Genomic DNA, 24,633 nt, shown 5'->3' on the forward strand with positions numbered 1-24,633 from the left:
TTCTAGATATTTGTTCTTTATAGACAAGCATATTCCAAGAACTGAATTTGCACTTATTAAATTCATCAGCAATCACCCTATGACTTGCAAGGGGCATACTATTTTCTGACAGCGCTAGAGAGAGAAAAAACTAGGACATCACATCCTCATAATTTGACTTTTATGTTCTTTACACATCCTCAGCCACAATGTTACCTTCACGGAATAATTGTTCTAGATGGGTTTAGTGATCAGTTGCTTAGACCCGTTCTTCATTCACCCTCAGCAGAAAAACAGAGATTCTACTATCCCTAAGCAGAAGTTATCCAATGAACATGTTTTCCATACTACACAAGCCTGAGGAATGAGAAAGACAGGAGAATCTTCATACCTTCTGACTTATAGCACAATCCTAAGCAAAGGCACTCCAGTCTAAGCCCATTCATTTCTATGGGCTTAGACTGGAGCAACTCTGCTTAGGATTGTACTGTTAGAAGCAGGTCCTTAAATCAGAATTGAGAGGGGTCAATTGGGGCTTTCCAAGACCACAATGGATAGACTTTTCTACAGACATTCTTTATAGCATTTTCGAAGGTCGTGTGTACAATTCTTCCCATCTTTACCAGTTCAGGGAAGACATATGCATGCTTGATACAGGTTACTCCCTCACAATTGAATTTTGTTCCTACAAATAAATTGGTGTTACTGAAGAGGGATGATATTGCCATGTTACATCTGCAAAAGAATTTTTAAAGATGGGTTTAATTATAAATATGTTTCATGGTTCAACACATACAAAATCTCTACTATATTTAAAAATATACATCTGAAAGAAATAGTGTCTGTGAACACCGGTATAAATACATAGTGAAAAATGTCATAAATTGGAGCCAGCTAAGGCACTTGTTTATCAGACTGGAGTTTGAATGAAGACTGGACCTTCTTGTGTGCCAATTCTGCTTTCAGGGCTTGTAAATCAGATGTGGCCTGCTTTCTCATCTATAAAAGAACCAGAGATTGTATGAAGAAAAAGGAAATAAAACTCTACTGTATACATAAGATGTAACTTTTATGCTCCAATCTCTGCATCTTTCACACCCAGGCAATTGTAGCAAAAGGGGGTTGTTGGGGGTGGTGGTAACGTGCATTGAGTGAGAAAGGCAGACTATAAATAAATGTCAGATTTACTATTAATTGAAAACCCCAACATACATTTGGTGGGGAGAAAGGGTCCACTAACAGACTGGTTGGAGAAACATGATGAACAGTAATGCATATTTGAAAGTGTTTCTGGAACTCGATGTCCTGCTCCTGTGATTTTGCCAAATGAAAGTATGTGCTTAAGAAGCCCAATACACTGGAGAGATGTTTATTGAACAGGAGCATACTTTCTTCAGGGAGCAATCCTAAGCAGGTCCATTTAGAAGTAAGTCCTGTGTTACTCAATGGGACTTACTCCCACAAAGGTGTCTTTAGGGCCAAACTACACTTTCATTTTTAATGAGTTGGGTCTTGGGTTCCCTGCATCCACACAGCAGCTACAAGGAAGAGCTTTTAAGAAATAAAGGAGAGCCCAAATGGTCTTGGAACACTTGAGTTTGACCTAGAGAGCCAAAGCAAGTAGAAAGCAAGAGACCACAGAGCACATCTGCCCCCTAGCGTCCAGATCTCCAAAACGGGTCCTTTTAAATAGTTGTTTGCAAATAAATCTATACATGCATTTTCACAGGCTTTCCCTCTGGATAGAATATATATATAAGAAGTTAGATTCATACCTTAATTTCAATGACAAGCTTCATTTTTGCATTGTCTAGCTTTCTTCTTAGCTGCTCAATGTCATGCTGCAGAGTTGTAATCTGGATAATAGTATTATTCTAGGAAATAAGTTTCATTCAGATCAGAATTACTATGAATACTATCGTCAGTGCCTGTACAAGTAGAATCCTTTATTTAGATCAGGATTATTGTCTTTACCTTCCTGGAAAAACCTGGAAACCTTCCTGGAAAACCATCATGCCATCTTCCTTTAGAAGCCAAGAATAGTTTGGTCAGTGTAATTTAATAAATTAGTAAACCATAGTTAGTTGCCTTGATGTTTTTGCTATCTCAGATGGACATCTCCTACTGACAAAATTATTGGCTACTGGCTTGAGTATATCTAAACACTTTCTTGGATGCTAATAAGGGCAGGCCTGTAGCCGGAAGACTTTTGTTGGAGGGGCAAATGAGCACAGTGGGAGGGTAGTCATGTGTCTGTAGAGAACTGCCAGGCTTATTTTTCTAAATAAATAAGTCAAGTGGTGTATCACTCAGCTAGAAGGTTTTATTGGTGGGGGGAGTACAGTGGTGGGCAGCCCATCATTTATTTTATAGACTTCCTTTCTCACTGAGTCTCAAGGCAGAGTATAGTGTAAAATGCTGCACTCAAATAGCATGAGAGATAAATTGCATTGGTCTGTTAACTTGCATACAACAATGCAATAGGACTAAGATTACAAAAATTAGAAAAGTAAAAAAAAAATCAAATTCCACATATGCAATGGCCTGCCTGAAGAGTTCAGATTCCATCTTACGCAATGGTCTGCCTAAAAAGGTCAGGAAAGCTCCCACTGTCCTGACTTTCCACAAACTAGGACTGAGTTGTAAAGAAATAGTTCAAAAAGATTTGTTGGTAAACAGATAGGGACTGTAGACTATACTACTGTGTACTGTATGTTGCTGTAAGCAGGGCTTTTTTCAGGTGGAATGCAGGGGAACGGAGTTCCGGAACCTCTTGAAAATGGTCACATGGCTGGTGGCCCTGCCCCCTGATCTCCAGACAGAGGGGAGTTTAGATTGCCCTCTGCTCCACTCAGCGGCGCGGAGGGCAATCTAAACTCCCCTCTGTCTGGAGATCAGGGGGCGGGGCCACCAGCCATGTGACCATTTTCTCCAAGGGCAACCCACTGAGTTCCACCACCTCTTTTCCCAGAAAAAAAGCCCTGGCTGTAAGTATGCACCTACTGGATAGTTTCTATGTCATTTTATATGCCATGACAATTTGTGCTTTATTCAGCATTGTTTCAGCTCTGTATTGGATTTCTACTTGTTTTTCATTTCCTGCAGTCATTAACCTATTGCATTTTTATTGAATGTCCCAGCCATTGATCACTGTGTAATCCGCCTTGAGTCTCAGTGAGAAAGACGGACTATAAATAACATAAATATATTTTTAAAATGTCAACCTATGCAGAAAATGGAATGACAGAAGTAGAAAACAATGGTAGTACATACAATAGATAGATAATACATAGCATACATAGTGACATAAAGTCAGTTGCCCCATTACTTTATAAAAATGCCCCCCAAACAACTCTGTTTTACGTAGTGTAAGATTTTGAGAGTCAGAGCTCCCTTCTGTTTTACACAGTTTGCAGAATTACAGAAGTGTAATTTCTTCCAGTTACTGAAACCGGAAACAAAATTGCATCCTCTTTTTCTCTGTCCTTTGTAAATTTTCTGCAAGGGAAACAGAAACCTCTCTCACTTGAAACAGTATTCCAGTCAAGAATGCCCATCATACCAGCTATAGCTATAGTTCTACTTGGTGCAATCAAATTTTGTTCTGGGGTAATTGCTTCACTTCTCCGCAAACTCTACTGCAGTTCTACACTTGAATTCAAGTAATTTGTGGTGTCCAGTTCTAGTTAACTTGTCCATTTTTGGAGAACATCATACAGAAGTTATTAAATTGATGGCAAGTGAGACACCGAATATGCAAGTCAGAATTATAAAACTGTTTAAATGATTCATAAATTGCACACAGAACTAAATCACTTGGGGTTGCCAGCTCTGGTTTTGGAAATTCCTGGAGATTTTGGAGGTGAAACCTGGGGAGGGCAGGGGTTGGGAAGGGACCTTGGCAGGGTACATACAATGCCATAGAGTCTACATTCAAACTAGCCATTTTCTCCAGGGTAACTGATCTCTGTTGCCTGGAGATCAGTTGTAATTCCAGGACATCTCTAGTCACCACCTGGAGGCTGGCAACATTAAACCACTAACTCAAGCTTTTTAAAGGTACACCATACAAATGGATAAGATCAACAACTGCCTGTTTTCTGTTGAGGCGACCACCTTGTGGAATGGCCTGCCTGAAGAGGTCAGGAAGACTCCCATGCTTCTGTCATAGGGTTGCCAGGTCCCTCGAGTGTCCCAGAGGGAGACTGGGATGCTGGCTCCTACCCTGTCACTGCTCCTCCTGTTGTGACCGCACGTGCACGAAGCGCGCGCACACTCTCAGCGTGCATGATGACGTCACTTCCGGGAGTGACGGCATCACGCAGGGTCAAAGGGCGCCCCACGTGACGATGTCACACGCGCCAGGGAGGGGCAGAGAAAGCGGGCAGCTCTCTCGCGTCACCACCACTGCACCCCGGCTGCACATGGGCAGCAGCAGCGGTGGTGAGAGATAGAGATGCGGTGGCCACAGCCTGTCTTGCTGCGGCCGCCACCGCCCCTGTGCAGCCAATGTTGGCAGGGATGGGCAGCCGTGGCCGTAGCGAGAGCGGCCTGCTCTTGCCACCACCGTCTGCTCTCTCTCTGCTGCCACTGCTGTCTGCTCTTGTGGTGCGGGAGTGCACCCCGCACCCAGGGGTGCACTGCGCCACCCAGAGAGGGGGCACCCCAGGAAGCACGCCCCCTGCTGGCCAGGCAAGTGGGTGTGGGGGGGAGGGGGGATTGGGGGATCTCCTGCCCCGGGTGGGGGGATGGCAACCCTATTCTGTCATTCTGCAAACTATTTTAAAGCAGAATTGTTCAAGAAAGCATTTCTATAAAAGTAGTTGTGTCGTTCTGTAACTGAATGGTTCAAAAAGGTGCTTTTATGATAACATATAACAACAACAACAGCATTCAGTTTATATCCAGCCCTTCAAGACAATACCCACTCAGAGCAGTTTACAAGGTGTGTTATTACTATCCTCACAACAATCACCCTGTGAGGAGGGTGGGGCTGAGAGAGCTAAGAGAGAGCTGTGACTGGCTACAAGCAGAGGAGTGGGGAATCAAACTCGGTTCTCCAGATTAGAGTCCTGCTGCTCTCAACCACTATTTAACTAAACTGGTATAGTGTTATATGTATGCTATATATTCTTTAGTTGCTGTATGTCTTACCTGCTATTGCTGCATTGCTTTCTACTTATGTAATAGTTTTCTGCACTGTTTGACATGACATATGCTTTTTTTGCTCTGTTTCAAATCTCTGTAAACTTAGTCCCATTGTATTGCTTATTAGATGTCTCATCTTGTGCCTTGAGTTTCAGTGAGAAAGGAGGACTGCAAAAGAAGTAGATAAATAATATGCATAGGAACAGGTTGTGAGTAGGATTGTTTTCCAAGTGAACATACACAGGGTCAGGCAACAGTGGCATAATCCTAGAACTGCCCACAGGTGAGGGATCCCTTTCCAACACCTTTACATTTTCAGAGAAACCATATATTAGGAAAAGAAGTCTTGTGTTCATTTAACTTTGGGCCTTGGCCCCTTATTATTTGGCCCCAATCCTGAAAATCCGGTCCTTTCCCCTCTCTTTTTCTTTGCTTTGTTGTGAGTCAGCTACAACACAATTTTTACCCCTTCATTCCTTAATTAGCTTCTCTCTTCCTTTGACTCTCTTTATCACTCTGTTTTTCTCCAATATGATTTTACTACCCCAACTTGTTCCTACTGCGCATCTCTGTAGCTATGGGCCTGCATAAGGGGCTGGCGTCACAGCTTTTTGGGGGCTAGAATGGCATAACACAGCACAACTATTCCAGACAGGGTTGCCAGGCCCCAGGTGGAGCCTGGAGATCTCCCGGAATTACAACTGGTCTCCAGACAACAGAGATCAGTTTTCCTGGAGAAAACAGCTGCTTTGAGGGGAGGACTCTATGGCATTATACACAGCTGAGTTACCTCCCTGGGCTCCACTTTCAAAATCTCCAGGAATTTCCCAACCCATAGAGGGCAACCCTAATTCCGGAACAGGGAATGCTAAGGGATTATTGTTACAGCAGCACTTCTACCTACAACATGTTGGGCGTAGATTCAGATTGTAGCATCAGTACAAGAATACCAGTCATGATGTCTCTTTGCTGTTGGTCTGTTGCCTGATCCCATGAGTTACCGTGCGTGTGCTCTATAGTGCTTCAAGGTGTCATGTTCAAGACAAAGAATGTGGTATATATATTTTAAATATACATTTTATGTCCCTGGGGACATCTGGATTATTTTTATGGCTTGTTTTAACACTGATTATTTTAGGACTGTTATTTTTATAACACGATTAAGCCAGATGGGTGACCTTGGGCTAGTCACGGCTTTCTGGAGCTCTCTCAGCCACATCCACCTCACAGAGTGTTTTGTTGCGGGGATAATAATGGCATATTGTCGAAGGCTTTCACGGCCGGAGAACGATGGTTGTTGTGGGTTTTCCGGGCTGTATTGCCGTGGTCTTGGCATTGTAGTTCCTGACGTTTCGCCAGCAGCTGTGGCTGGCATCTTCAGAGGTGTAGCACCAAAAGACAGAGATCTCTCAGTGTCTGCTGCTGGCAAAACGTCAGGAACTACAATGCCAAGACCACGGCAATACAGCCCGGAAAACCCACAACAACCAATAATGGCATACTTCGTAAACCGCTCTGAGTGGGCATTAAGTTGTCCTGAAGGGTGGTATATAAATCGAATGTTGTTGTTGTTTTATGAGTTTATTGTTTTGTTTGTAATTCAAGAACGACCACAAGCAGATCTGTCCAGGGGCAGCATATAATTTTCTAAATCAATAAACAATATACTTATACATATTTTGAGTTCTGCTGATACTTAGCATGGTTCCAGAATTACCAATACAGGCACAAGACCAAACGTAAACCAAATTCTATTTCCCAGTGCATACTGAAAAAGGAAAGGTGCAATAACTCATTTTATAGAAGTTATGTAGCAATCAGAAGAAAGATCACTGGCTGCATCCAGATATTACAAGAAACCTGTTTGTGCTTGCTAGATGTGGATACAGCTTGTTGTACTTAACGTTCTCCATTCCATTCTCTCATGCACAAAGCATGACTTCATAGCTTCTAGGCATGGGAAGCGTTCAATCAGACTCAAATTTGCCTCAAGATCTGAATGCAGAGACCTGGGTTAACGAATTTGTTTCATCCCTGCGTTAAGCCCACTTTATAATCCTTGTCTGAGAAGAAGAAACAAAGTCCAATTTTTGCCCAGCTGGCTGCATTCCAACGTCACACCTGATTGTTGTTTGATTGAAAGCTTCCAGTTACATTTTGCTCATGAAGGAATAATTGCAGAAGCATGAAGACAAGCTGTGTTTGAGCTACAGATGCCAGGTCTCCTAGTTGTGGCGGTGGGGACCCAGCACTTACTTCTATCTTCTTTTGCACACAAGCAGGCTCCGAGTCCTGAACCGGCTCAATGACATCACTTCTGGGAGTGATGTCATCATGCAAGCCCCAGAAATACTCCCAGGCTTCACGCCAGGCTGATTTGAGCCCCCAAATGGGCCAAATTAGCCTGGTGCGAAGTGGGAGAGCATTCCTGGGGCCTGCACGATGACATCACTCCTGGGAGTGACATCACGCCTGCCAGGAGCACACCCTAGGAGACCCATTCCCAAGCCTTCCCCCCTGCCAGCCAGGTGAATGGTGGTGGGGGAAGAAGGCTGGGAGTGTAAGATGTCCCACCCCCATCTGGGGAATGGCAACCCTAGTTTTGCCCATCATGGACAAACAGGGTTGGATCAGGACTAAGTTTTCCACAGGCAGAACGGAACTTTTCTGTCTCCCCCTCCCATTGCAGCCTCTCCCTCCCACTGCAGCCCACCAATCTTCAAAAACTGCTGCTTCTGGGAGATAGGGGATCCTGAGGAATGTCATGAGAGGGGTCTACAGTAGGAAGGGAGAATCAACAGAAATTGCCAATTTAGTCTGGATTCAACCCAGAGGTTTGTTATGTCTATCCTCTTCACACACTATGAAGGTTTGGGGTCCCCACCCTGTGCCAGACGTGAATTATGGGTGCCCCCATGTAGGCCATTGGGGTTAGGAGCATGTTACACATGGAGCTTTGGCATTCCCCTTTGTGTCATTTTCCCAACTAGAAACAGTTTCTGGTTGTGCTATTTGGGGAAATCCATGTGTTCCCCAAAAGACTCAATAATGCCCCCTGTGACATTTTCAGGCTGGCAAAATGGCACAAGGAGAAAGGCAGAAGCCTTGTTCATATGTACAACAGTCCTACTCTTAACTGGACAAACCGCAAACACAGGAACTGAGGAGAACATGCAACTCGTGCGGTTGTGTTTTTTGTCATAGGGTTGGGACAACAGATGAAACTGTGTGAGGAGGGCACTGTCACCAAACGTGGCCATTAAAGGCAGAATTATATGAAAATGTGGTTTAACAACACAATAATTTGGAAAATGTGAACAGAAGAAAGTTGGCTAGATGAGAAAAGGGTGAGATACAAAACAGACTTCTTTTGCTTCTCAGACTAATTTGGCAATACTACCTCAATATATAGAGGGCATGATTCACATGGGAAAGCTTTAATTAATTTAAAACTTTATTTCTCATGAGTCTAATTGTTGAGCCAAGAGGAAGGGATCTCAGGTAGTTAAAGTAATATGAATGTGAATCAGCATTGGATCAGGCTACAGCAACCAGCCAGTTCAAAACGAGGGAAAAGGGCCTGCAGAGAGTTTCCATCATTTTTGTTTGCAAAGCTGCTTTGTTTTGGCAACGTTTCTCTTTCATATACACACGAAGATGCTCCTTCAATCTACTTATGTGAAACCAAACCACAATTAGGGCAAAAATATTGTGATGGTATTATACATATCTAAAATATTTTTCAGTCACCTAATGCTATGCATGTTTAGTTTAGATGGCTTCCTTGATTTTGAGTACAGGTTATTTATAGATATTTATTTATATATTTATCTTACTGATATGCCTCTATGACAACAGGCCTCCAAGGAGGCTAGCAATAAGAAAAAACTAAGTCTCAATCAAAATAAGATTTTTAAAAAAGCAAATCATGATGGTGATACATGAAGGCTTGGAGCACGAAAACATAAAACTTTCCCAAAACCTTTATCAGGTGTTGCTAAACTTTAATGACAACTACTACTGAGTAATTAAAATATCCCAAGATACTAAAATGCATATATACTTGTTAATAAATGAAATTAGTGATCTTCTCCTGGGCCTTCTAGAAGCTGTACAAGCTACTCTTCGGCAGTTGGTGAGCTACTTGTAGCTTGTGAGCCACCTGCTAGAGATCCCTTATGGCCAAACTAGATGTGATGGCATCCTCATGGCAGCCATGAAGATCCTGCTGCCATTTAGAAGTGATTTTAAAAGCCATGAAGACCTGATCTTAACGGGCCGCCGCATGGCCAGCTGAGGCGTTCTTGTCCCCCAGCCCCCCCATGTGCCTCATCAAGTGCCAAAACAGCCGCATCATCACTATCCATATTTCAGCACTTGAAAGGGAAGGGGAACAAAAGCACCACTTTTAAATCTCATGGCAGTGCCGACAACACTGGCACGTGTACTTTGGCCCTTAGATGTCACCACTGCTGGTGCTCCAACTGCTGTCCTTTAAAGTTTCCATGATGAGTTTACCCAGGAAATAGTCCCTTCCCCAGCAAGCAAAACCACGTAACGTTTTTCTTAGGGAAAGGCTTCTTATCCATATGGCTGGACAGTATGCAGCTCTCAGTTCTTCCTGGTATCATTGGTGACTGATGGCACTAGAGGAACAAAGATGTAAACATCTTCTCATGTGGCAAACGCAAAAACAATTTCCCGGGAGTGAGTCCCATTTAATAAAATGGGACTTACTTCTTAGACCTGATTAGGATCACTCCCCCCGCTCCAGTTTTTAGATATAAAGGTTCATAGGACTGAGACCTTAGGCTTTGTTTGATTATTTCCTTCATTATTTTTAATGTCCTTTCCATATGATAATTAAGAGACGTTTATGGATGCAATCCAGAAACCACTAATTTTAGAATATTCCCATTGCTTTAGTAAAACTACTCCAGAGTAAGGACTAACAAAGCATTAGTCAAAAATGATAGAAATCATCACTAACAGAACATTTTAAAAATCTATTTTACACATGCACGCGCACACAAAATATTTTTACAAATTATATTTCATTGACATTGTAGGAACTTTATTCTATTGTAGTCTATTTGTGTGGCTTATTATATAGTACACCCTATTGTAGTAAAACATAATCTTCCATCAGCTATATTTGTGCACAACTCCTGAAAGGTAGCAGAGACAATATGCTGAGACCTAGTAAGGTCATTCAGGGTTAATTGTCTAGTAATAATAAGCAAACCTGTACTTTAAGGTCAGACCAACAAGTGTAGTACATTTTATCGCAATTGATCTTCATTTATATTTCTTCTACTTTTTATTGCTTCCATTATCCCTGTTAAATTTATTGCCATTTGTCTCTCAGCTAATTGTCATTCTCTTTCCATTCAGACTTTCTGCTAAACATTTTACCAATAAAGGAACCTACTTCCACCAAGTGTACATTTAAAATTCCAAACTTAAAATTATATGCATGAGAATCCTGACTTTCATAAAGAGAAAGCAGAACAACAACCAACTATTGTGAGTTTTCCAGATAAATATCCTCATTTAGGGGCCTGAACCTTTTAGATATAACAACTCCTTTAAAAATATGAGGTTAAAAAGAAACAATAATTGACAAAAATTTTGAATATATACCGAGAGTCTTTTATGCTTGTATCTTAAAACGTAAAACATACTTATCTGGTTACACCATATGAAAATTTCATGGACAGAGAAACTACAATTGGGCAAGCAACATTACCTTTGAAATGACAATAGGTGTTAAACGATTCCCTCTTTTCCTGACTTCCCTTGCTTGCAGCTGCATCAATAGTTTCTGGTAGTGAAGGTCCAAATTTTCCTGCAGTTTGTTTAAAACCTCCTCCAAAGAAGCTGTGATTTTCTTAGTTTCAAAATATTTCTTCTTCCATATGTCACGGGCTGTGAAATAACTAAGTTAATATTACTAATAATAGGAGTAATAGTAATTTCCCTATACTTTACAAATCTATACTGTTAAATGCCATGTATAAATATCAGTCATTATCCAGAACCGAACTGCATGACTTTCACAATAATATATAGTAGCTGAACTCTAGCATATGCAAGGTCCACAGGGATGGTTTCCAGCAGGTGTAAGGCTCCCCCCACCAACTCCCCAAAGTTCAAATGCAAGCCAGAGCAAGGCAAGGAGTGAGAAACCTGAGAAGTACACAAGGCAGACTTGTGAAGTAGGCCAACTCTGATGAAAACCTCAGGTGAACTTTGAAGCAGCCACGCTAAAGGGATACCTAACCCAACCCACCCCCAACGTTAACAACAGATTAGCCTCCATCTTCCCAATCCTATGGCTTGCTCTTCCCAGCATAAACAAAACCACCCCCTGCTTCTCCTCTTCTGATCTTCCCTCCCAGCAATTAGGAGGGATACTTTGACAAAGCGTAACTGCTTGATAACAAATATAGGAGAGTCCAGGAAGCGACAGGAAGCAGAGCTCAGAGCAGGGTGAACTGTAGGTGCAAGAACTGCAGGATCTTCTCTTCCCCGCTGGAGCTGTTTCCAGTCCTCGGACATTTTATTTCCTGGGCTGAGAGACTTGTGTACTAATAACCTCATTAGTCAGCTGTAGTAGAGAGGGGAAAGGAGGAGAATCCCTCTCTTTTTTTTCTCTTCTCTGAACACACACCGAGACCTCTATTATGGTTTTTAGGATCCAAGCCTTTATATTTATCTGGGTTTATCAGGGTTTTTTTGCTATTATACTGTAATTAAGTCTTTTCCCCCTCTATTTCTAGCTTTTTCTAAATTCATTTTGTAATTTATTTATAAATAACAATTAAAAAGTATCCATTTCTTGATACAAACATACCATGATATCTTCTTAGTTTGTTCTGTTCAAGCAAGCCTTTCACTTTTTTAATCAGCTCCTCTCTAGTCTTCTCCAGATGTTTTCTTTCAGCCTTGATATGTTGCAACTGTCTATTTAACTGGTTTCCTGGTGAAAAGAAATAGAACGTGCTGCACACTTGTGAAGATTAAAGATAGGAACAGCTTACCATAAGCAATTCTGAGATTGCAGTGCTTATCAGAAGAAAGGCGAGGGGGGTGGGATCTGTGATTCTATTAACCTGTCCATGGGTATTTTAGCACAAAGAAATTTGCCCACCTACCCAAATAAATTTAATATATTACATTACATATGAATATTTAATATATTAAATTACATACATATACATTAAGGAACATCTGCATGCTTAAAGAAGGGCAGGGGGTATTATAGAGTGTTTTAGTTTAAAATATCTGATTCCTGTACACTGTCGAGCATCCATGCACAGATCACACATACACACAGCAGATGCTGGGAAATATAGGGAAGAAATAGTGTTGACACACAAAACCACACATCATAGCATATCTTGTTTTTTCTGGTATTTCATCCATAATTTCAATCTGAATAAAAGTCCCTGTTCTGGGAGTATGAGATGCTGCCATGCAGACATACCATCTTAAGACTGTGTTGGAAAAGGAACAATAAAGGGACCTGCACACATTTCATTTGCTCTTGTATCTCCTCCCCCACTATCACCTCTTTCCATTCCCAAGCCGCCTCATTGGCTTTCCCCTTTTCCTGCTTCCTCTCTTCTTCCCACTTACCAGCCAACCTTCCTTTATCTGCCTCCCCCAGCCAGACTCGCTCTGGGAAGTCTAAGTTGAGCAGTGGCTGCTGGTGCTGAGCTGGGTCCAGTTGCACAGTGACTACTGCCAGTCAGGCCAGGTAAAATGGCATGGGTAGTGAGTCTCTAGTGACTATGGCTGTCCCCAGTGAGTCCTCCATCAGGTTCTGGCCTCCAAGTCTCCTCCAGCTCCCCTCCTGTGGCTTTTCTTTACAGAAACCAAGGCTGGGAAGTAGGGATACCACTCCCTTGTGGGGATGGGGGATTCCCCACTCCCAGCCTCTGTCCCCATCACCTCTCACCTGGCCAGTAGGGGGAGTAAAATGGCATGGGAGCAAGGCAAGAACTCCCTGGAGTGCACTCCCACATGCTTCCACCTTGTGCTGAGAATGACATCATTCCCAGCGTCATGCAAAAGTGCAGGGTCACACCAGAGGACAGTTTGGTAAAAATTGGCTGCCAACACTAGATTGGAAACTGATTCAATTTTTACCAAATTGGCCCCTGGCCCGACACCACACTTCCGTATTGTGCTGGGAATGGTGTCATTCATGGCACCATCTGGAAGTGCTCTGGAGCACTTGCACAGCACTCACATGAGGGGTAAGTACTCCCATCGCGCCCATCCCACAACCTCCCCTTCCACCAGTTTGAGCTCTGGGGGACCTGGCAACCCTACTTGGAAGGCTCCAAAATATTGTTATAGTTGCCTAGCAAACCTCCAAAGGGTGGCTAAGAGCTCAGTGGGCAATCTTTTCTTAAACTACAGTCATTGTTTCCATTAATTTGGGGAGCTTTAATCTCCCATTTGTATTTGTTTTAGATTTTTCTGCAAACTTTGGAGTTCCTTCAGATTTGTAGAGAAATCACACCTGTCCCTTGCGCCATTTTGCAGCTCTTGAGCCACACTCTATGGCTTAGTTCAGAATAATATTTATGATGGGTAGTTTAAAAGTGCTTTCAAAAGATGGCTAAAGTCATCAGATAGAATCCACTCTCTCTCTCTACCTCGTACTGCTTCGTATTAGTTTTAAGAAGACTACTAAAATATTTTAAAAAACCATGATCAAATTTAAATGGGTGTGAAAATCAATCACAAGTGCATAAAATTTCAGATAGAATCCACTGCTAACAGCCCTGACCAAACCTAATTGGTATCTGGGCAAGAGAAATTTCTGGATAGTCTAAAGTCTGTTAACACAATGCTTAGACAGGGATGTAGCTTAATAGATTAACTTCACCGTTGCAAACATGATGGAATTAACTCCATTAGCCAAAGAAAATGCAGGCATTACTGTTACTGGAATTAATGTCTTTGGAACGACAATCAGTTATAAATGGCAACTAAAAGGATCCCTGACCAAGAAGATTGCTCAGAAGGCATGGTGAAGCAACATATAGATTGGGTCATTGGCTTTAAGCAAATTTACCTGATAGGTGAAGCAGCAAAAGACCTATATACCCCCACTACTTGTAGGCCCATGTCATTTTTAATGACAAAATAAGCCATGTTGTTAACACAAAGTTCACCTATTTTAACTAAGAATAAAAATTCAATCCCATGTGATCTCTTAGAAGGATTTACTTACCATCAGTTGAAAATACCCTGTTGGGAGCTTGAGTTCTATTTATACTCAGAGCCAACAGAGGTGGAGTAGGAGGGGAAAGATACTGGTTTGGATGTGTGAAGTTATTTTTGTTATTCTCATCAGTCTAGGACCAAATAAAAAAGTTATATGATGTTATTCCTATAATGCATGAAATAGGAGACACTATAATCTAAATGAAAGGGTAACTCAGGCCCACTTTTCAACGAATATGGGGACCCATTTGAGACCCAAATTGGCCTGCTGTGAAGCTCGTGCCTTGTGCAATGATGTCATTTCCCGGAAATATTTGTAGGAAGGAAAGGCAGATTTCTTTCTATTATTGATCCTGTCATCCTAGAACTCTCAATAAGATTCCAAGGAACACGCCCCCCACAACTCAGTTTGAAAATTATTGTTACGTGCATTAATTATCTGATTTAATTTTTACTGTGTCAACACTTAGCAATCTAGGATTAATGTAGAGACTTTTCAGTCTTATAAACCCTTCCCCATTGTGCATATATGGAAAAAAATTCATATCCGTATGAAATAACGTGTTGGAGCCAATGATCTGTCAGAAGCATATGCCAACAGATCTTTTCCATATTTCATTCCCCCCAGGTCCTTTCCACACACAGCAAAGTTTATTCTCAAGGTGATGGGGGTGCACATGGTCTAATAACTGCACAAGTTGGGAGGCTTTATTGTAGAGTGGGAAAGGAGACAAATTCACCTTTAAAAATCTCTTACCATGTACAGTAGAACTGAAGTAGAAGTAGCAGATAGTTTATTTGCTAATGAGCACCATAAAATTCTGCAAAATTCTTTTGACCAACAGTAAGTCCTCCTGTTGCTACTCAACCTGACATTTAGAACTCCTGGCAGTTGTCATCATCAAATAATTTTCTTTCAGTTCAGCCACTGAAGTCAGTGTTATTACAAAGGAATAAAAATGCTTTGCAAAGCACATTCTCACCACTGTTTCCTCCACTGTTTCAAAAATGTATTTTGCTTTGTGTGTGTGTGGGTGTGTGTGGGTGTGATTTATGTACTACTTATATTCCATGGCAGAGACATTGATTCCATGAATTAGTGATTGGAAGAATGATTGTCGTTTGAATTAACTGCCTGACCACTACAGTCATTTTCTGAGGTCCTGCCTCAAGCACCTCTGCCTTCTCAGGCTAGGTGTGTGGCAAACCGAAAAAGGGGCTTTTTCATCATGGCACCAAGACTATGGAACTAACTCCCCAGGGATATTCATCTGTGCCCTTCTATCACTGACTTCTACCTCTGAGTGAAGACTTCTTTGTTTTATCTGGTGTCCCCTCAATAATTCCTCCTCCCTGCTCTATGTTTTAAATTGACATCTATGTGTTTAATTTTAATGGTGGCCCGGAGCACATTTTATTAGCTGCATCTGGTGCACCAACTCTCTTGCTACCTCTCTGGCCACACCAATCCATGCTTCTGTAACCTCACAGCTGGATTATTGCAACACACTTGACATTGGGCTGCTCCTGAAGACAACCTGGAAACTTCAAGTGGTCCAGAGTATGGCAGCCCAACTATAGTCAGGGGCTAGCTGCCAGGAACTCATGTTAACCACTTTGAAACAGCTATACTGGCTGCCAGTTTATTCAATTCAAGGTGCTGGCCATGACCTTTAAAGCTCTTCATGGGACCCACATAATGAAAGGACCATCTCCTTCCATATGTCCAGGTGCACCAACTATGCTCCTCAGACAGCCATTTGTTGGTTTCCCCATCACTTCAGGTGGCCTGTCTGGCATTGACCAAAGCCCAAGCCTTTTCCATCGTACTCCCCCTCTGTGGAATGGGCTCCCTGAAGAAGTGAAAGGAGTCGCCTCCTTGGAGATAAGAAAGAGGTGCTAGAAGGCTTGCTTATTTGCCAGGGCTTTTGAGGGGATGTGATGGGCCGATATCTTTTAAAGAGTGGAGGGAAAGATTTTATCTTGGCTTTCATTTGGAATTTTTAAAATTATTTTGTAAGCTACACTGAACTATGTGGAAAGGCAGGGCATAAATGCTTTAACCAACCAAACAACCAAACAACCAACCAACCAACCAAGTATTTCTGTATATAAATATATGTATTTTAGTTCAGGTTTTTAATTTGTATTACAATGTGTTTTTAAACTACCCGGTTTTAGTTGTTGGATGGCTTGGTGGCCCTGATTGTGCTGAAAGGTGGGATATTAATCTAATAAAGAAATAAAGCTGTAGTTCCACGTGTTTTTAATCAGAAAGAACAAAGTTAAATTTACTGTAATTATGATAATAATTGGTTTTAGCTACCTCATGTTTTTCACTGGATTCTTGAAAACATACCTGGTTATCCTGCGTGCCACCAGTGTCAGCAAGAGACTTTGTAATATCAGGATGCTGTTGGCTAAAGATGAAATCAAAGTATAGTGTAACAACTACATCAAAATTAACAATCTTAATTAAATTTGTTGAAAAGGCTAGTGGGTCTAACAAACAATACACTGGGAAGGCAGGTTTCTTTGTTTCAGGGTGGGGTAGCTAGCTGATGACCAATTGGGCAAGGCACAGTAATCTGAGGAAGTACAGGAAGTGAGGTTAAGAGAACAAATTTACACATATAATTATATTTGCCTGAAAACTAATTTAAGTGTATACTTTTACCATTTTAAGAGTCCTCAGCATGATTTTAAAGAACAACTAATACTGTTAGGAAAGTATAATTCATTACCTTTTCTTACTGTATAAACATTCCAGATCTTTGTCTTCCAAGGATTCTGGGATCCCAGAATCCCCCGTGGTACGTCTTCCTTTTGCATTTTCTCCATTTTCCATATTTGCGTCTAATATTATAGAGATGTCTTCTGTGTCAAATAAAAGTCAATGTATAACAAATTAAGGCAGAATTAAAAAAATCAGGAGAGGTAGGAGCTAAAAATAAATAAAATATATAAATGCTTCCTCAACTTGTCAGCTTCTGCGGAAACAAAAATAAAGCATTTTATTAGGGTCACACAATCTGGCTCAAAAGGATCCTCCAAAGTATGATTAGGACAACTGGAAATGTGCTGCAGGCACACTGTTCTCTTCTTTGTTTCAGTTCCATCCTTCATTTTCAGGTAGCTGTAGCCTTAGGATGCTATGATTCTAAACTGGGCAATATAGGTTTATACAATTATAACACTAGAGGTGGGTATGGACCGGAAAACGGACCAAAATTTCACATGGACTGGCCCGGTTCGGCATTCACAAAATGGGGGGTTGTAGGACGTATGTTTTCCATGGACCCGATGACTTTTGGGCTGGTCCAACCTTCCATGCCATTAAAGTGCCCATTTCCGTGCCCCACACTTGCAAGCAGCATGGAACCAGGCTCTCCCTGCAGGGCTGGCTTCAGCTGACAGGTGAGGGAGCTTCCTCCCTGGCTGGCCAACTGAAGCAAGTCATGCCAGGTTGCAAAGCACTCCATTCCGTGCGGCTTGCAAGCCATGCAGATAGGGGCGCTTTAACATTTAAACCCCCTCGGTTTGCTCCAGCTGACTGGTGGGAACTTCCTCGCGGGTCAGATGGAGCAAGCTGAGGGGGGTTGCAACGTGAGCCACGGGGAAAGGGGAGCTTTAACTTTTAAATGTGACGGACCACGGACCAATGAACCAGTCCATGAACCAGGGCAGGTCCATGAAAAGTTCGTGGTCCATGGTCCATGAAACGCGATGGCCCACGGCCCGATGGCCTGTGGTTTTTCCCCAGTCTGTGCCCACTTCTAGTTAGCACAAACTATAATTTGTAAATCTAGTTCAAATCATCATTTCAAATAATGATGTGGCGGTTACTGCAAATCTCAATTTGCTATGAAGTCCAAATCAAACAATTATAGGTAGCTAGTCTCCTACCGTGTTTGCAAACTCATTTCAAGCTAAGGATTCAGATAATGATTTAGGGATTTGTGGTCAGTATGATTAGCCTGATTTGGATATTTCTGTAGCTTCTAACTAGAAAGGTGCATTCAACAGTGATCGCTCTAGCCTGATCTCGTTGCCATGAAAAATATAGTCAGAGCAATCCAGAAATGGAGAAAGGAACTGCTGGATAACCATGATTCAGAGTACTGTGCAAACTGAGCCTTGGGGCTTAAATGAAATGTCACACTCTATAGATATTTGGCCTTGTATTTACCTGCTTGTGGCAGGGAATTTCCATTGCGCCACCCCCAATCCAATTCCCCTGGGAACTGAAAAGTGGGAGCAAAAATGGCTTTCCCTAGTTTCTATGGCAAAGGGTACTGAGACGGGGAAAGCAGCTAAGAGCATCTCCTGGAAGTGACATCACACCATCTTGAAACACTGCCTTTCCCAGGCACCACTCCAGGAGCTCCCACCATTTCTTATGCTGTGTTGGGAACCCTAACAGATATGCAGAAAAATAAGCATGGAGTAAAACTTGCTCCCACAGTCTTCAAAAGATCAAAGGTTTTCTCAAGGTAAAACCTCTGCCATACCGCTGGCCTGAATGTACTGCAATACCTATGTACAAATGCTGAATGTGTCCATTTGAAATAAATCTGTCAGTTCCCATGGTAGTTAAGAGAGCAAGAATACTGACAGTTAAGTGTCAGTTGTCTCACAGTTAAGATTAGACATGGGCACGAACAGCATTACGAACAGAAAAAACCCACAAACAGCCTAATCTGCTGTTCTCGAACAAGCTGTTTGTGATGCCCCATCCTAAATGAACAGGTGGTTGTTGCAAGCCTCGTTTGTTGCCTTCGGCAGCCGTTCATCAAACCAGATAGTCTGGCACCTGCAATCAATCCCCTTGGCAACCGGAGGCAGGGAGGGACTGAACTCTGTCTGAACTCCTTCTGGCTTGCCTTCTGGCTTTAACCCTTCAAAGTACTTCCAGCAGAGTCCCGTTTTTGCGAAGAGAAAATGACAGGAAAGGGAAGGACCCATGGATCATGCCTTTTCCAGGGTCCAATCTCTCTGAAACTTGGGGGGGGGGTCTTCAGAGGACAGTGAGGACTATGTCCCCCGCAAATTTGGTGAGCATTGGACATTGGGAAGGTCACTTTTGTAACCCCTCAAACTAGCTGCCAGCAGACACTGCTGTTTTTGCCAGGGCAGGGCCCTTTAAACTATCAGCTTAGTTTAGAACCCCCCCCACCGCCTGCCAGCTGATAGTTTAAAGGGACCTTTAAAAGGCCAGGTAAGTAGGTTTGAGGGGAAGGGGGCTAAGTGGAGGGGTTTGGGGGGTAGGGGTGGTTCTGGCCCCCACGAACAATGAACATGTAGGGGAACAGTTCATGTTCGTCTATGTTCATTGTTTGTGGATGGCACCAAACAACGAACAGGGTGTTTGGGGTTTTTTTTCTGTTCGTGCCCATGTCTAGTTAAAATCCAAGCAACAAGAAAGGCACAAGGGTAGACTTAGAAGAGAAGAACTGAAAAAAGTTCCAGTGTAGTTCAATTCCAGTTATTCAACCCTGCAACACAAATTATTGTAAACAGCATGAAATAGGGAGCAAGCAGGACATAAGGACCCAATCATTGCCTCTTTTAAAAATGCTGTGGTCCTTTTCCATCTATTGTACTTTTCACCTTCACTAGTACTTTCCATCTTTTGTACTTTTCACTAGTTATTCTGCTTAGTTCTAATGCAAACATACTGGTTATCTGTCCTTAAGGTAATCTATGATGGTGGAAAATCTTCTAATAAAGCTGCCCTCTTAGAGCTTCTGGACCAGTTTCAGAGACACAAAGAGTTTTGTGCAAAGGATTTAATATCAGTTAATATAAGTCTTTGCGTGCAAGTATTTTGATGATGTTTCCCTGCATTTGAAAAATAAGCACAAGTTTTTATAATTACTCATAGGTATGCCAGTTTTTTAGAACAGATATAGATTGTAGCTGTATATAATGTTCACTGCTAACTTCAAATCAAATGCAAAGGGCAGAATTTAATACTCATTAGGAAAATAAAGTGTACCTTTGGTCTTATGCTGGATGAGATTTGCTTCAGTCTTCTCTTGATCACTGTTCTGATTTACCATAGATCCTTTGTATTTCTCACCTTTTCTGAGATGGTTACTTTTGGGGGGAGCTTGATTTAGAGGTTTTCTTTTAGGAGTTTTCACCAATGAAGTTTTTACAGAATTCTGTTCTGCAGAATTTAAATCATGCAATATGTAGGATGGTGTAATGGATTCTTCCTGTTGATTCGTGTTAGAATGGGTTTCTTCTGCAAAAGAGAGAGAGAGAGAGAGAGAGAGAGAGAGAGAGAGGACAAAGGTAAATATTGAGATAGACGGAAATAAGTCATGTATTCATTGGAACGCTAAAAATTATGATCATTATTAGAGATGGGCACAGACCGGCATTTGCCTACGAACCGCCGGTTCGGGGTTCGTGGGCTTCCACGGACCATGGTCCATGAACTTTTAACGGACCGGGCCCGGTTCGAGAACCGGTTCGAGAACTGGTTCGAGTCAGAAAAGGCCTTGGTTTTCCCACAGATTTTCACTTCAGTCGACTTTCCCCACCAAAGGTTCTCATGTAACGCTCCTCGATTATCACTTTCCAAAGAGACAAACAACAACTTCCCCTCCCCTATTCTGACTGACCCTTACCCACCCTTGTGGGAAGGAGAGAGACTTGTGCTCCTGTCCAGGAGAGGTGGCTGCCCACAAAACCCACCTACATGGGGCTGCATCAACAAGAGATGCCCTCCCCGGGGGGCAGGGAGACCAACTCTCCATGATGGGAAATGAATGGATGTACTTGAGTGAAAGCCAACTCCACAACAGGATCATGTAGCAATTCAAAGGCCCCTTGCTGGAATGGAAGGCACGGGAGGGATGGAAAGGATGTCTTCCACACCTTGAGGGAAGGAAACTTATGCTACCCTGTTCAGAGGAAGCCTCTTTGGGCAGTGGACAATGAGTCCCACCTTAGTGACGTGGTGTGTCAGCTTGCTTGCTATCAAGCAAGCTGACCTGGGCCACTGTCCTACTTCTCACTGGACTTTGGGGATTGACCCTCAGAGAGGCCCTTGCGCTCGCAAGAGCAGGACAGTTGCCGATGAAACCCACTTCACCGAACGTGATACAGTCCATCAAGGAAGCTCATCATGTGCCTTAGACTGTTTTGTCAGCATACAAATCATATCAAGAGAAAGAGGAGGTACTTAGAAGGTGCCAGTGACAGGGCTTGTCATCGGGAGGAGGATAATATATGGTTGTAAAGCTCAGTCATCATGTGCCTTACACTGTTTCGTCAATATACAAATACTAATCCACTATTTAGGGAGTGAAAAAGGCTTAGAAAGAAGTGAAGCAGACAGAGCCCCCCAAAACCTGCTGCCAGTGGTCCTAGGGTGGGTGTTTCACAGAGGCCAGTAGCAGTCTTCCCCCTGCACCTCAAAAGCCAGGCTGGAAATATCCCCCCAAGTCACCCACTATTTAGGGAGTGAAAAAGGCTTTGAAAGAAGTGAAGCAGACAGAGCCCCCCAAAACCTGCTGCCAGTGGTTCTAGGGTGGGTGTTTCTCAGAGGCCAGTAGCAGTCTTCCCCCTGCACCTCAAAAGCCAGGCTGGAAATATTCCCCCAAGTCACCCACTATTTAGGGAGTGAAAAAGGCTTAGAAAGAAGTGAAGCAGACAGAGCCCCCAAAACCTGCTGCCAGTGGTTCTAGGGTGGGTGTTTCACAGAGGCCAGTAGCAGTCTTCCCCCTGCACCTCAAAAGCCAGGCTGGAAATATCCCCCCAAGTCACCCACTATTTAGGGAGTGAAAAAGGCTTAGAAAGAAATGAAGCAGACAGAGCCCCCCAAAACCTGCTGCTGGTCATCAGAGAGTGGGTGTTTCACAAAGCCTAATAGCACTCTCCCTCCGCTTGCATCTCATCAGCAGCCAAGAAAGAACGTGGGGGAAAGAAGACAAGAACCCAGGCAGACAACGCCCAAAGCTGCCTTGCACCCACTGTGGGTCTGTGAGTGGGTGGCATCAGAGCACAATAGAACCCACTGGCAACCCAGAAAAAAGGAAGAGATTGGGGGGGGGGATTAAGCCCGAGAAGAACCCAAGGACTCGAAAAACGCAGAAAGAAAACAGAGTAACCCGACAGTGCGGTAAAAGGATTTTTTTAAAAGTGCTCTCAAGAAAACTAGAATAGAAAGGAGGAGAAAAAAATTAAACAGGAATGGAGAAAAGAGTAAGCTCTCTTGCAACTGAAACCCCAAAGCCCCAAGGCACAAGCCGCACTCTCACAAAAAAAAACCCCTTCCCCACAGCAAGCAGTTGCTAAGCTAACTCGCGTCTCCGCGCCAGCAAAATGGAGCGGGTCTTCGCGCTTTTTGTCTTTTATGCAGAAAGGCTGTGATCTCTGACAATCTCTTGATTGGCTGACAGAGCTGCCAATCAAGGTTTCCTGGGCTAAGATTGGTGTGTTCCAAACGGGGAAGGTGGCTCCACACCGCTGCCGAGGAAATTGTTTGAGTGGGAATCCTGGCATGACGGGCCAACGGACACACGGACAGAAAGCCCCAATGTTCGGCGCTTTCGTGAGAAAAACACGCGCCCACGGCCCGCGTGTTCGTGAAGGACGAACTGGGTAAGTTCGTGACGAAATTAGGTCCATTATGCGGACCGTGCCCATCTCTAATCATTATATAATGTACATTTTAAAGTGACAGATGAAATTCTTAGAGCCTCTTTTAAATACAAGGCCAACCTTCTATTGCCACATTCTAAGCAAAAACAAGAGTTCAGAGAAGTAATAGATGAATCCAAGCCACTAAAGCAAAACTGAAAGAACAATAATTAATAGTTTTTAGGCACTTACATAAAATACACACTTGCAAGACCAAAGAGGCATTGGCCCATCAGCGCAAGAGCCCCTGCTATAAATTCTGCAGGTGACGCTGGAAGTCTCCATGCATGCCGTGATCCCAGTCCATTCAGATCTTGTAAAAACTATATAGTTCTGCTATTAAGCATCTCTTGTGTGTTTTGTGTAACTTTAAAACCACCCTGTCAGTTATCATATTTATTATAGTAATAACTCATGTTGCTGAAATTCATGTTTGAAAATCCTTTTTAAAAGTTGTTAGGCAAGGCAGTTCTTTGCTCTATAATACTTGTCTAACACTGTTTAACATTTCAAGCCAATTCCTTTCTTCAGCAACATCGTTTCCTGAAAAGAGGCTGTTATTCATAGCCTATTCACAACTGTTTGTTAAGTGCCATCAAATGGCTTCTGACTTATATGGCAACCCTATGAATGAATGCCCTCCAAAATGTCCGATTATTGATAGCCTTGCTCAGGTCTCACAAATGGAAAGCCATGGCTTCCTTCAGTAGCATGGGCCGCTGCCCCAGTCATTTGCCAACTATTTGAAGACGTGGTAGCTGTGAAGTTCTTACCAGAGGAGACTGGCATTCTTTGTATTAATAGTCTTCCTTCTTAAAACAAGTTAGATATCTCACTTTTACTTTTTTGTAAATTATACTTAAATTATTTCATTATCTTCTCATCGAGGACTCTTTTATAAGCAGAACCAGAGCGCTTGCCTTTTCAGTTCCATCCTCTCCTAAGTAATTACCATTTTCCTGCATCCAACTGAAATGATTTTTCTGGGCGCTCTCCAAAACTGCTGCATTTTGATCCCCTTCATGATCTGGAGCAGCTGAACGATGTGATTTATGAAGAGATGTATATGCCAACACACATTCCATATTATTAAGAGGTCTCTCTGGAGTTGATGATGAAGATGAATAGATATTTTCTACTCCAGGTAACAAATAAAGCTCTGGATGAAATGCCTGAAAACATACAACATGTTAATTGTAAAAGATTAAGAAGTTAGTAATTTTAAATTTACTCCTAAAAATGATGCAGCAATATACATACATAGGGAGGAGCAAATGATCTCAGTTTCAGTTCCATCTCTTGCTTTGCTTTTACCTAATGATAAAAACATGAGCAACATTATTCAAAAAAAGAAATAAAGAAAAAGAAACTGTGATGAAATTGCACCATGTTGTTCAATTTCTATCTCATTCAACTTTTTAAAATAATAAATTTTAATCTAAATTGAAATTTAACAATACAAAAAGGAGGGGGAAAATAACTTGCAATTCATAATCATGTCAATTCTAAAGATACATAAAGCTTAGCTCCAGCCTGTCAATATTCTTCCACCATTCTACTTTCTTACTGTACAGTATATAAAAAGCACTTCATTTTTTGTCTTTTTTA

General features: G+C 42.4%; 1 protein-coding gene across 1 annotated transcript in view; it reads right to left on the reverse strand.

Moving 5' to 3' along the window:
* Positions 1 to 666: 666 nt before the first annotated feature.
* Positions 667 to 24,633, reverse strand: part of SPATA1 (spermatogenesis associated 1) — a 51,441-nt gene continuing 27,474 nt past the window's right edge. The window contains exons 4-13 of the mRNA XM_054980083.1: positions 24,286 to 24,339; positions 23,978 to 24,197; positions 20,369 to 20,620; positions 17,115 to 17,247; positions 16,730 to 16,790; positions 14,378 to 14,501; positions 11,984 to 12,109; positions 10,877 to 11,055; positions 1,755 to 1,853; positions 667 to 978 (exon numbers count right to left, since the gene is read on the reverse strand). Of these exons, the coding sequence (XP_054836058.1) occupies positions 874 to 978; positions 1,755 to 1,853; positions 10,877 to 11,055; positions 11,984 to 12,109; positions 14,378 to 14,501; positions 16,730 to 16,790; positions 17,115 to 17,247; positions 20,369 to 20,620; positions 23,978 to 24,197; positions 24,286 to 24,339 (1,353 nt within the window). The 3' untranslated portion in view covers positions 667 to 873. The remainder of the gene's footprint in view (positions 979 to 1,754; positions 1,854 to 10,876; positions 11,056 to 11,983; positions 12,110 to 14,377; positions 14,502 to 16,729; positions 16,791 to 17,114; positions 17,248 to 20,368; positions 20,621 to 23,977; positions 24,198 to 24,285; positions 24,340 to 24,633) is intronic.

Source organism: Eublepharis macularius, chromosome 5, assembly GCF_028583425.1.
Source record: "Eublepharis macularius isolate TG4126 chromosome 5, MPM_Emac_v1.0, whole genome shotgun sequence".
Classification (NCBI taxonomy): domain Eukaryota; kingdom Metazoa; phylum Chordata; class Lepidosauria; order Squamata; family Eublepharidae; genus Eublepharis; species Eublepharis macularius.